This window comes from Rhopalosiphum maidis, chromosome 3, assembly GCF_003676215.2.
Source record: "Rhopalosiphum maidis isolate BTI-1 chromosome 3, ASM367621v3, whole genome shotgun sequence".
Lineage (NCBI taxonomy): Eukaryota > Metazoa > Arthropoda > Insecta > Hemiptera > Aphididae > Rhopalosiphum > Rhopalosiphum maidis.
In genome coordinates, this window is record NC_040879.1 from 9,997,851 (window position 1) to 10,012,126 (window position 14,276).

General features: G+C 30.3%; 1 protein-coding gene across 2 annotated transcripts in view; it reads right to left on the minus strand.

Annotated features, from left to right (window-relative positions):
* Nucleotides 1–5,459: 5,459 nt before the first annotated feature.
* LOC113559647 (scavenger receptor class B member 1) overlaps nt 5,460–14,276 on the minus strand; it is a 28,525-nt gene continuing 19,708 nt past the window's right edge. For both annotated transcript variants that reach the window (XM_026965401.1, XM_026965402.1), the window contains exons 2-10: nt 12,803–12,894; nt 11,833–12,011; nt 11,545–11,686; nt 11,231–11,437; nt 9,488–9,717; nt 8,969–9,216; nt 8,767–8,888; nt 8,561–8,686; nt 5,460–7,144 (exon numbers count right to left, since the gene is read on the minus strand). In XM_026965401.1, coding sequence (XP_026821202.1) covers nt 6,827–7,144; nt 8,561–8,686; nt 8,767–8,888; nt 8,969–9,216; nt 9,488–9,717; nt 11,231–11,437; nt 11,545–11,686; nt 11,833–12,011; nt 12,803–12,894 — 1,664 coding nt within the window. In that variant the 3' untranslated portion in view covers nt 5,460–6,826. The remainder of the gene's footprint in view (nt 7,145–8,560; nt 8,687–8,766; nt 8,889–8,968; nt 9,217–9,487; nt 9,718–11,230; nt 11,438–11,544; nt 11,687–11,832; nt 12,012–12,802; nt 12,895–14,276) is intronic.

Consider the following 14,276-nt stretch of genomic DNA (forward strand, 5'->3'; position numbering starts at 1 on the left):
TTTTGAAATGAAATATTTAAGTCGCCCAAAGCTTCATTCAAACTTTCCCGGGACTCTGCTAAAATAATGTTTTCATCTATTTCGGAACTCCATATATTTTCCAATATTGTTTCGTTGTCCATTAAACCAGTTGAACTTATATGGATAATTCTTAGTTTGTATTTTTCACACGGGGTTTGTCCTCCACTCAACACTTTAGTTCCATCTGTTTCATTTGTTAGTACAATAAATCTATAGGCGATCGCCATACCACATTCATATTGGCTTTGAAATAAGTAATGCATTCAACATTAGCTAGATTCTAAAGACTGACAATTAAAAATATTTGATTAAATGGCTTATAATTTTATAATTTTTTTGTGGAGCGGGGTAAAAATATAAAAACGACTTTTCAAAATTAAATACGCATAAAGTTTGTAGTCTATTGAGATACTTTATGAAACTTTAAATCAGTAATTTAATAAACATTTTTTACATAAACCAAACATTATTTTTTAAAGTATATATTTGTTTTAATAGTAGTATGTATTTGTATTCCCCTTAAGCCATTTTTCCCCTGTAATACGAAAAAAAACTGTTTTTCAAAAACCATAATGTATATTCTGAGCACTTTTGAGCAGGGAGATTTTAAAAGTTTAAGGGGAAATTTCCTGCTTAACACCTATTTTTTCCCCAGTATATCATACATGTTGGTTACACTGTATTTTTAAAAAAAATTTATAAGTTGTTTATTTAATCCACTTTAGTTCAGTTAGTAATAAACCTTTGTTTGATCAAATTCTGTTATTTTTTTTACAAAATTTTTTTAGTAAGTAAATATTTTCAGTTTAAAAAATGAATTTTCAAAAATTTAGCAACAACTTTTGCTCACTAAAATATTAAATCTGTATATCTGTAAATAAGAAAAGGTTAATATTGCTTAATGTATTAAATAGATAAAAAAATAAACCTGGTATTGAAGAATGTAATAACGAGGGTGTGGTCGTATAATGAACTTCAAACTACTTGAAACCGGGAGAGAACACGGATATAAGGAAGCCTTTGGATATAGCATTTTCAGCCTACTTCAACGAGTCTACAGCGAGTTCATGTTTTTATACAAATAGTTTTCTATTTTTATTAAATTGAAATACTTTTCAAAAAAAATAAAATAATGTCGGTCGATTCATTTAGAGTGATAATGAAGAATCCTTTGCTGTAAGCGATGTAATATAAAAAAATATATCTATATATTTTTATATTGTAATAGAATCAAATATTAAGTCATAGTTGGTAAAGATAAATATAACGTTAGTATTACTATTTTAAATGTTAAAATTATTAAACATTTAATTAAAACTGTTTATTAACTAAAAAACATTAACTAATCGCTTATTATGGTTATAGGTGGATATGATAGAAACGCAAGACAGAAAAACAGGAATAAAACCGGGTAGTCAAAAGAGGGCCTACGAGAAGAAAACCAATGTAAAAAAATCAAAAAAAGTGAGTGATTTTACATAATCCATCAGGTGAACAAAACTATAATTAAATTATTCTTTTAAAGAATGTTTCTTATCGAGAATAAATTAGAAAAAATGATGAAAGATCAGAAAATTGGAATGGAAATTACAAATTAAAACTTTGATTACAATATATTATGTCTTGTTTTTTTTATTTAAATAAATATCAAATAATACATTTATAGGTTAAAATAAAAAAATAATATAAAAATTATTATTAACAGTTAATATATAACTATATAAGCAGTATTAATAAATAATGATATATTTTTTTCGATAGCAAAATATTTCGAAAAATTCATAATTCATTTATATTTTTATATTCATATTTTTTTTTTATTACAATATTTTTAAATCTTATTTTTAAAATGAAATTGTAATAGCTCGTACATGAATGAAATATAATCACTTTGTATATTGCTATAGCTGAAATCATAATTTTGAATATATTGGTTTGTAAACTCGTTTCGTTGACAAGACAATGGTAACTCGTTTACGTCGACAGCCTTGTTTAACGCGTTAGCTGTATCGAATGTTTTTTGGTATGATTCCAATTTTTTCTGTTTTTCAACTATATACAAGTCTATACAATGTTGTAATTGTTTTAAACGATGAAGATCACCATGAGATAATGTTATGTGATGTAGTTATCATTAGAATATAAAATAATAGTTGATTGGTTTACGTTAACAGAGTAGAAAAAGTTGTCTGCAATTCTAACGCGTTTACATTGAGTACCTATGTAAATTATTAATAATTGTATTAAAATTGTTTTTACACATTAATGTGCTCCACTGTTATAGATCTAGCGTTACAACTTTTTTAGTTAATTTACATTCTAATAATATAATAATTGAAATCTGTTTATCAACTAGGAGTCCAACCGTCACACTTTTCTTGCTAGAAGGACGGATATCGAACACTGATTTTGATACAACGAGTGATGGATTCATATTATATAACGATGAGTTCTACCAATGATAAACATTTTTTAAACAACAGTAATTTTCTTTAATATTAAAAAAAAAAAATTTAGTAAACAGCTATCGTTTTGAAGTATGAACATGATCAGTAGGAAGCTTAGCTTAAACTAGTAATTTTTATTTACTTCTACATATTGTATACTAAACCTGTGGGGGGGGATAGGAAGCCTGGTATGGTATGGCTTCGACTTCCTCGGTGATTTTCTGTTTAAGGTCTTCTACGGTATGTGAGTGATATCTGAAAACCTTATCCTTAAAAAAAATTATTAAAAAAATAATAAAATCATAAGCCATTTAATCAAATATTTTTAATTTTCAGTTTTTAGAATCTAGCTAATGTTGAATGCAATACTTATTTCAAAGCCAATATGGATAGCGGTATGGCGATCGCCTATAGATTTGATTTTATACGTCATATAGCAGTAACAAAAAATGGTTTACTTACCTACGACCTACGTTTTATACTTAAAACAATACCCTAATGTACATTTATAAATGGAATTTTTTTTTTTTTTTGGTTCACTATTTTTCCATAAAAAAATCTCTAAACATAAAACACTTAAAACAAATTGTATGCTATATGACATTTTAATATATTATTATATTGATATTAAGATTCATTGTATATTAAGTTGATTTTTTTTTTTTTTGTTATTCAACTTAACCTGCCGATACAAATTGAATTATACAATTTTTAGGAAATTAAATCTAGAATTTAAAATATTTCCAATTTTCTGTTTTAAGTCACTACAATTCAATACAAGCTTAATTACAAGCAATAACAAAATTGGCAAGGGGTGGGGTGGGGGTACCGCTTTGCTGTACATTAGGTATTGAATGGGCCTCTATGGGACGTGTTAAATTTGAATTCAATTTTAAATTAATGTCTGTTAGCTTATATATCATAACTACATTTCATGATTTTTTAATATTTTTATTTAAGTAATTAATTTTCCTTTTAGTGTTACGAACTTACGGTAGATTGATTTAATTTTTTACGAAATCATTGCATTGATTATATTATTACTGTAGAGCGTGGATTTTTATGCACTAAAAAGTATCAATATATGCCATATAATATGCAGTTAAAATCGTAAAAGTATGCAACAAATATGTAAATCGCGAAAAATATGCAATAAATATGCAAAACAATTGTAATTATTTGTATGACAATTTTTACAATATTAATAGAAATATTAATATTGGTACTTATTTTTAAATAATTTAAAAATGTGTTATAAATTAAAAATAAATATATATTTGCTTATATACTATTTATTATTAAAATTAATAAACATATTATGCGTTTCTAATTTTTCTTCAATGAAGCTGTGACGTTTTCTGTTAATATATTTTTAAATATAGATGTCGAACCCAAGTGGTTGGGGCATATTTGAAGCAACTATATGTAGTTGAATAGTAATAAACAATAATATTAGCTTACATTTTTTCTTTTATTTCATCAATTATTTAAATATTGTATGTAATGTAATATTTTAAATTTCTTTATAGGTAATTACTTTATTGCTATCACTAAAAATTAATAACTATAATTACTTCTAAGAATAAATACAAGAATACATTTAATTTAGTTATAAAAATATTATTATGAGCATTATATTATTAGGTCCCAGAAAAAACAAGCATTTTCCTTCCTATTTTTACAAACTGTCTATATATATAACTGAACATTTATTTAAATCGTTCTTTGTCTAGTTATTTATATAGATAATAAGTTAATAATTGGATTGAAACTTATAAAATACAGATTTAAAAAATTGTTAGCAATTAATTTTTCCTAATATATTTCCTATCATTTTTTACTTTATGAAATTCTTAAGAAGTTTCTTCTTCTTTCCTATGGACTTCTCATTTTAATATTAATTAATTTGAATAGTTTTAAAACGTGTATAAATTGAAATATATTTGGATAAGCACAGTAAAACATGGATAATTGAAGTGTGAATGAAACTGGACTCACATGCATTTGTAGTTCTTATTGTACTAGACTTAAATTCAGACTATAATTTTGGAGGATACTTTATGTCAGGATAAATATATTTCTTAATAAATATTCCGTGAGCATTTGTAATTGTTCGTTGGTTAAATACTTAATAAATCGTTTCATGCATATATAGTTTGTCATTATTGCCAAAATGGCAGCGCCGAAAAGTCCCAATAATTTAAATTAATAATTTTTTGGGAGATTTAAATTATTAGATCTCAAAGTTGTTAAAAAAGAATTTAAACAGATTATTTAAATTCAACACATATTGAAGGTAAAATAAAAAATTGTGAAAATACTAAACTGAATGTAAAAAGTATCTCTATATGTATTAAACACTCTCAATCTGAAACGTCCACGATGTAATGCTCAATTATAAAGACTACTTATAACCAAACTAAAATTTAAAACCATACATCTATTTGATCGTTTGTAGAAAATATGAGGTTAAATTTAGAAATTATGAATTGAAAAGATCATAAAGAAAAATTGGTCAGTCACTTAAAAAAGCAAAAATTATTTAAAATAATCATGTCTTTACTCAAATGAGGGAAAGAGAATTAAGTATTGAAAACGTTTTAAAAGCGATAGGGATAATATTATGTGATGCTTAAAATATTAAATTAATAATATTGAAATTGTTTCATTTAAAAACGAAATAAATTAAAAATCTTTTGAATAATATGTATGATTTTTTTAATATTGAGTTTATATTTAATATTTGAGTTAAAACATTTTATTAATATTGTGTATTATATATCATAATAATACGTAGCCCGACGTAGGCAGATTTTTCGTTTTGGATAATATTTAATATTCCTTTTAATTTTTGGTTAATATTTTCTTGTATATTACAGATTTATATATTTGTGTTATAGATACTCAAAAATTTCACGTTTGATAAAATATTCACCATGTATATTTTTTATAATAAAAAATAAATAAACACAATACGTTTTAATGGTTTTTTGTATATAGGTATATATAATATTTTTAACTTGCAATAATTTTATATCTCCCCGTGAAAATGTACACAAAACACAAAGTTATTAAATAATCTTACAATAATAAAACAAAAACTTATTTTATAAACACAAGGTATGAATAATAATAATAATAATAATAATAATAATAATAAATTGTTATTGTACAAGATAATTTTGTATGTACGTAATTGAGCGATATATATGACATACTCGGGAAAACGAGCGTTGAATAATATATAGGTACACAAATCTTTTGTAAATTGTAATCATATTGTACTTCAAACGACGAGAAACGAAACCCGAAAACCTCGACCGCAAGAGCGGTTAATCAATAAAATTATTTATATATTATATTTTTTAACAATAATAAAATCATTATATCATAATGTTTACGTTTGGAGCGCATGTTTGTTGTCCCCCGGCTCATCAAATATATAGGGTAACCTACTAATTTTTCTTTATGAAAGTGTAAATATCATGTTTGCACTTCTTAAGTTGATTATGGTGAAGACAAACTGCACAACGTTTACGATAATAAATTATAGAATATTTTAAAACCAAATAAAATTATAAGTTCCTCCGGATAATAACTATAATAATATTAACTATATACACGAGTCAACGAACGAAAAAAAACACATAAAATAATAATAGCCAATGACAAAAAAATAAAAATAATAATAATAATATGAGCATTTTTCCACAAAAACAAAAATAATAATCATAATATTCTATTATATATTAATAATAAAAACGTTAATTTTTTGACAACAAATTGTCGTTCTATGTACAAGAAGACAGTATTACACGTCACATATTTCTCGTATAGATACGTCCGGATAATTACATAATAATAATAATAATAATAATAATAATAATAGAGATAATTATTATCATTGTCGAAGTCGAAATATGTCGACGCGGAGAAGAAATAACCCGTTGGCACAAACAACCATCATCGCATTTTTATACAATATTTAATATACGCGATTTTGATCGTTTTCGTCACTCAACTTGTCGACCACGTGCACTCGCGTATTTTACAGTTGTAGTAGTCGGTTGACAGAGAGAGAGAGAGAGAGAGTTCAGTATTTATATAATATATATAATAATAATAATAATAATAATATAAAATTAATAATAATAATGACAGACAGATCGAGTCACCGCCAGTCATATCCATTATATATCATCATTGATGTATGTACATTGCGATAGATCTCGTATTATCTAGAGCGGCATTGGTAGCAGAATGACTACATGGGCGTCACCCAAGCGATGGGTTTTCGGTTTTCTCGTCCGGTGGTCGTCCGTGCAGCGCCGTCCCCGTTGTCTCCCGAACTACTGGAGTTATTCGTCGTCGGCAACGTAACCGGCGTTGGCCTTGGCGGCGGTCCCGTTACCGTTGGACAACACTGTGGTGCTCATGGGCGCGGGTGGGATTGTCTTCTTCGGTTTCTTCTTTTCGTCCTGGCTGTAGTGCGCTGTACCTTCGAGGGACATGGTCTCTTGACGGTGCGAGTTGCGCACCAGACACCCGAGTGCCAACAGCAGTAGCACGGCTCCCGAGGCGAACAACGCGTACTGCAGTGCAGCCTTAGCCACTGGCGGCGTTTGCGTGGCCAGCTTGAGCAGTTGGATCACGTTGTCGGGCAGTTCGTCGATGCCCTGAATTGAAAATAGACAAACACATATTATTATATCTGACAGGCAAGGAACTAAATAAAAACAGTTAATATATATTTAATATAGTATCTCGTCAATATTGTTATTATTAACTATAAAAAAAATCACACACAAATGCGAGTGTTTTTGATTAACCTATTCAGTACTCATAATAATTAATCAGTAGCGATTTTAAAGGAGGTCAAAGAGACTCTCTTCAATATTTTAGCGCCTGTATGAGGGTTTTAGAGTGAATGTAAGTTCTTTTATGAAGCATACTAGGTAAAAATTACTAATACGTGTGTCAAGTTTCTTCGCAAAAAAAAATACACTATGAAAATATCTACACAAAAAAGAAATCTAAAATATGTGAGTTTTTACACAAATAAATAATACAATAAAAGATAAAAACTTAAGATATGTTTCAAAAATATTTAGCATATTATAGCCACGAGATCATTATAATTTTAATATTATAATATCGAAAATACATATGTTTGCTGGATTTAATATTTATTTTGAGTAAAATAACGTATGTCTTCTTAATTATTTATTCCCAATTATACATTTTGTATTTGATTGATAGGAATAATATAGAATACAATATATATATTTTTTGGTGGAATGTGTGTATTATATTATGTAAAAGTCAAGTTTATCTAGTTTATTTTTTTTTTTTATTATAATGAAATTTAGTTTTATGAAAAATGTTTCCATGTAAAAACTCATAAAACATACTTAAGTTTATTTTCTCAGGTCTGATTCATTTCTTTCAACTTTATTGGGTACCGAAGTGTCATATACTCATATTTTTTTGTGTAAAAATCGTTTAAAAAATCTTTCAAGCAACAGTTATAGTTAAGAAACTAAATTTCTGCACTATACAAAAGACAATATTTATTCTTACGTAATATTTTCACTTTTTTAATATTGTTAATTATAACAAAAATAGTTATTACTTGATTTTTCAAACCTAAATAACTTTATTTTGTCTTAATTATAAATAATAATAAAAACGCTAGCACACAGAAAATATTGTGTTTTGTATCATAAAAAATTTGATTTCTTAACTTATTATAACTTTGAGTATAGCCCGAGTGGTTCTTTTTCACGAGAAGCTGTTTGTTATGTATCTTATCTTATAATTACGCAACAACTAAGTATGTAGGTACTGCTGACAATTGATTACTTTTAACGTATAAGATATTTACTTTTAGTTACTGAATAAGTATTAACATACACTTAATATTTTGATTTATTCTAATATATTATCATTGCCTATATCAAAATACTGTGAGTTGACAAATTTTTGGGATGACTGTACTGATGTAATATTGTATGGACATTTTAATACTTTGGCAAAAATAGTGACCGATACTCTAAATACTCTATACATGTATCTTAATCCACAACACATACCTCTTCGAACCACATAATCGGGAACACGATGTCGGGAAATGTGGCAACTTGTTTGATGTCTACTACTTGGCTCACGGCCAGATTAATTTGCACACGGGCTCTGGCACGCATAGCCACTCCCATTTCCTGTACAAACGAATATTGCAAATTATTACTGTTGGTGGCTTAAATCATACGAGTATCATAATATAATATAATGGACTTACAGGTTGTACATCTATGTAAAACTCGTGGCGTTCAGCGTCTGGCTCGTCCATACCAAGGACGGCTTCTCTGAGTCGTGGATCACCCATGTAAAAGTGAGGGAAAGACAGCAACACCGGAGAGTCTGCAAACAAATATAGCGTTTATATGAGCGCGGTTAACTTATAGAGATTTGCATGCGCATGCGTAGATAGAGTGACTCACCGTATTGACACAGGCTTACGTTGAACGTGCCGTGAGGTGCGCACTGTGGAAAATTCATTTTTGTCGACACCGTGGGCATTGCTGTGGTTGTACTACTGGTACCAGAAGTACTGTTGCCACTGGGACTGTTCAGTGAAGGGCAGTAGCAACTATTCTCCGGCTCGTGGTCTGGGTCAGCGAACGCTCGGTGGTCGGGACCGAATCGGTACGCTTTCACTCCTCCCTTAGCTTCAACTTGCTTTTTGAACCTGTACGCAAGAAAAATCAAGATGTTTCATTAACATCTTACCTACCCTAATATACTAAAGTTGTATTAATTAACACCGGTACGCGCTTTAAGTGACCACCTAATTTGGAGAAAAAGCTAATATTTCTTAATATGTGTAGAAACATTGTGATTACTATGAGTTTCATAAATCACTAATACGTGATAATTATTATCTTAGTTTGAATCATCCGAAGTTGGCATGACTGATAGAATTACAATAATATATATTATATTAGTGGTATGGCACTCACACTAGGGGCAGTTTCCGGCACATGTCCTTATCGAAGACGTGTAGAACTGTGTCTGGTTGAATCCTGGGAGGGAAAAGGGAACCGTCGCTTCCACCGGACATACGGTTGCACGAATCGGTGGTCCAGTGTGGCAGATGTGTGCGTCCGTTGAACTTGTCTAAGGCGGCAAAGAGCCGGATATCCGTGGCCCCAGTGAACACAGTCATATTATCACGTGAAGTTCCGTTTTTCTGTTTTCAGAGAGAGGTAACAGTGAAAGTCAAACAGGAGAACCCAGCATGACATGCAAAGAAAAATAACACGTTTTGATTAGTTCAATGTAAGGGTATAGCACACAAACAAATTGTATTATGAATAACAATGCAGTGATGGCAGTGAGTGCGTACAATATATATATTTCAAAACGACAAACAAAAACAGACAAATGGTGAATAGTGCGCAGCGGTTGCAAAAAAGAAAAATGTAAAACCAACAGTGCAGTGTGGACTGCAATGAGTCTTTGTCGGCTGGCGGGTGGGCGGCGTAAAACCAACGGTGGACTGAAAACGACAAAAGGTCACGCGTGTCTGCAGGTTGGTGGTCAAACTGCCAGCACGTGACACGGCTGCGGTGCACGTGGTTTTGATAAAATGTTTTGGTCCTGACCGGCCGTCCCATTAGTGACATCCTAGTAATCTTGGTTGGATGCACCGCCTGGTACCCGCGCTCTGGCTGTAGGTTGAAGTCCTTAGAAATCGGAACCCTCTGGATGGCGGTTGACCACTTGCTCCCACCAAGTATAATGCTGGTACCGGCTGACAGGATTCCGTCTAGCAGTGGACCGTCTGCGGATAGCAGTCGGTCCAGGCGCAGATATCCCAACAGTTCGGGCAATGTCCTCACGTCATATTGGTCAACGATGTACTGGAGCTATGTGGTATACACACGACGTAGTGTAATGTACATTTTTATCAACAATACGAATTCCAAGGGCGGAGAAGTGATAACGGGAAAATATGTGCTCGAGTAAAATACATTTCAGTAATGGGAGCACTCGGAATCAAAAAATTATAATAATATCATGTTAATTGGTACAATGAAATAAAACATATAAACTTGCTGTTACATTTCTAAAAAAAGGAATTGGGTTACTTATGTCAAATTTATTTTAATCTACTTTACAATACTACACAACACTGTATGTATATCGCATATATTATTAAAATAATCAAATAAAGTAAAAATTGCGCTTGCTATAATTTCGAATTATTCTTTTCTGTAGTCCCGTTACAAACATAGTATTTTTTTTTAACAAAGAACAATAGTTTTTTTTTTCAGTTTCATAAAATATTTTACTCAACGAGTACACGTATTTAAACCGTATATGCTAGGTAGGGGGGGAGAGTAATGACTAATTAATACATAATTTTAAATCATATAACTCTATATAATAATTTCCAAGAAAAAATTTACAGGTATAATATTTTAATATTTGATAACTCGATTGGAACCGTAAATATTTCACGGGGATATATTTAGGCAATTTGAATACATTATTTTAAATGCATCTTAACCAATGATGTGCTTTTAACAACATTTGGAACACCCATCTCACTTTAATACTGCTTTTTTGATTTTTGTATACTGTTATATGTTGAACAATCGTAACTTACTAAGATTACGGTTTAAATCAATAGAATAAATTTAAAATGGTTACGGGGAGGAAAATTTATATTTTAAAATCAAATTATTGTAGATACTGACCCCATACAGTAGACCAAACTCTTCGTACGGCAACTTCTGTTCCTTGGGCACCACATCCTTGGCCAGTTTCAACAGCGGGTCTTCGTAACCCCACAGCAGTTGACCGACGCTCACCTCGACGAACGGTTTTACCTTCAAGATATCCATAATACTGGCCATGGCCAGTCTCAAGAATCGGGCAGCGTGTTTACTCTGTGACGTGGCTGACTGTAATAATAATATACCGTTTATAATATTTCTAACTCATTTTACGAATCAAGTCTTTAAGGAATCAGTAAAACTGTGCAAATATATAATTTAGGTATATAACTCACCAACATCGGAATATTCGGTACTACAACTACATCGTCTTCGGAACCTACGCTCTGTTCGGGGTCAAACCTGTAAACCTTTTGCTGGTTGTACGTGAGCGTGCCGTTGTCATGGAATGTCAGGTTAACTTTTTCCCATGTTTCCCTGCAAGGGTAGATATCAGTTAAAGGTTAGTTGTTAGTATGAAATGAAACAAAAATATTGAACGAATATACAACCATACTACAAAGACTATGTCCGCACAGTATAATATATATTATTTTTTATGATATTATACTATTTATACTTACACGTAGACGAATGGACCCAATTCATCCAAGACCGGCTTCTCCCGTACCTCACCTGGTGCGACCACATTCAAAAACTCGTCAGCATTAGTGACATTGTATATGTACACTTTTAACAAAGGTCGTACAGGCGGTTTACGCCACATCTCGAACGTCTGAGAACCGGGCCGCAGGGTGATTTGCTATAAACGACACGTGTTCGATATGAGTCATAAAAGTTATATTTTTCAAAGAATTATGTAGTAAAAAGTTATTTATAGTGACGTGTCTCTTCTTAAAAATTATAATGTATACACCTTAAGTACTTTATGACTCGTACGAATTAGATAACTTTATAGTATTGGAGGTATAAAAATTCTAGGTTTTAGCTGTAGTTCATACAAATACGATTTTTTTAATAAATAGGATATTTTATATAGAGTTACCTATCAATTTCAATTCATCTAAAATTGTGATATTAATTGTTAATTAAGTTTATGGCTGGTAAGAGTACTAAAATTTAAATATACCTAACCTCAATGCCCTATAATTCAAATAGTTTATGATTTAAACCGATAGTTCCAATTTTCGGACTCTTATTACATTTTCAAATAATCTAAATTAGTATGGTTGCACATTTTATAAAATAATAACCTAATCAACGGTTATCTATGTAAACAATATGCAACATTTATTAATCTTAAGTGTATTTGTTGGGTTGCACACAACACTTAATAGATTACTAAAATTTAATTTATCAACTATTATGGGCCATTTAAATCATATTCAAGTAACCATTAGATTACTATTTATTCATTAAATGTTTAGTGATTATTTATGCAACTCGGCAATAGAATATTGAATATATATTTATTAAATATATTAAAACCTAATTAATAATCTATACTCTATATGCTACACATCTTACACATCTTAAATTGACGGAGATTATATTTTTGGTGCAATATGTATTAATAATTACTAAGATACTCACGTCATCGATAACCAGTTCCACTGCTGCCGTGAAAAACGCCACCACTAGTAAGCCGCCGACTAATAGGGCTACGGCTATGGCAAGTACGACCCCTAAAAATATAAACAATTATTAATTTATAAAATAACATTGGTTTTCTAAGGGAGTTTATATATATATATATATATATTATCTACAAAAGTTAGGAAAGTATAAAACACGGTATATACAAATTAAAGAGGCGCTGCAAAATTTGTTTTGGTTTTATTGATAGCTATTACACAAAAATAATAATATTCCTTTCGTGAACCAGTCCACACACACACACATATGTATATTATAGGTATGTATAAGTAAGCTTAACAACATGCGCCGGGAACGCGGAACGAAAGTGGATTCTAACCGTTAAGGTAGTTTATATAAGTTGTAATGAAGAAACCAGCCACGGAGTCCTTGCCGTGGCACGTAGATGTCACGAGCGCGGAAGCGGAAGTGTCGGCGGCCAGGTTACTTGTCTGCCAACCATTCATATACGAATTGAGGGATTGTACAATAACGCAAGAAGACATAGGTATATTGTTTGTTATTATACATACGCAAAGCGTGTGCTTTTTTACAGTGCTCAGCATTGAATCACCGTCGACGGAAATATGGATTTCAGATGATTTCCTATGATGACCTTTCCCACAATAATCGGCCGAGCTGAGTCATTTCCGCCGTCCCCGAATTATCACTATCACGCGGTATAACTACGTAGTCATCCTCATCCGAGTGCTGACAGTTCTGGTTTGGCGGGAAAATATGACGCGAAACCCGAAATTATTATAGTTAACATATAACGAATTATTATTATAATTAGTTTATAGCGTATTATTATCCACATTTTATAAACATCGGCGGTGATGCTTAAATTATAATAATATATTATATTCAACGACCGCATATTCGTACCTATGGTGCTATATGATTATAATGATTTTTTTTTTCAGAAAAACATTATTACCATCACGATAACGGCCTTATAATAATAACAATTTTTTTTCATCACGATAACACAATAAAATTCTGCGTATCTACCGTAAGTCGATTGAAAATGAAAGTTACTTTTTTATTAATTCCAAATGTAATGATTTTTCTAGTATTAATATTATGATGAACAGATAGAACAGACACAGACGAATATCAAAAAAAATATAACAATTATAGGTAATATATGTACCTTAGTATGAATCCGTACATTTACGCTCACAATTCGTTTATTAGGTTTACTTTAAAATAAAAAATAAGGTTCAACAATTGCCGAGAACATGCATACTTTGTACATTGATAATGTACAAAAAGTTTATTTTTTACTAGAATTTCCTTACTATTGTACCCTCATAACAAGTTAACTGCCTTGAATATCATATTTTAATCTTGGGTTTGATGTAACATGATGATAAGTATTATTTTTGATACACAAGGTTAATTTTAAATGTTAATTTAAATAATAGTA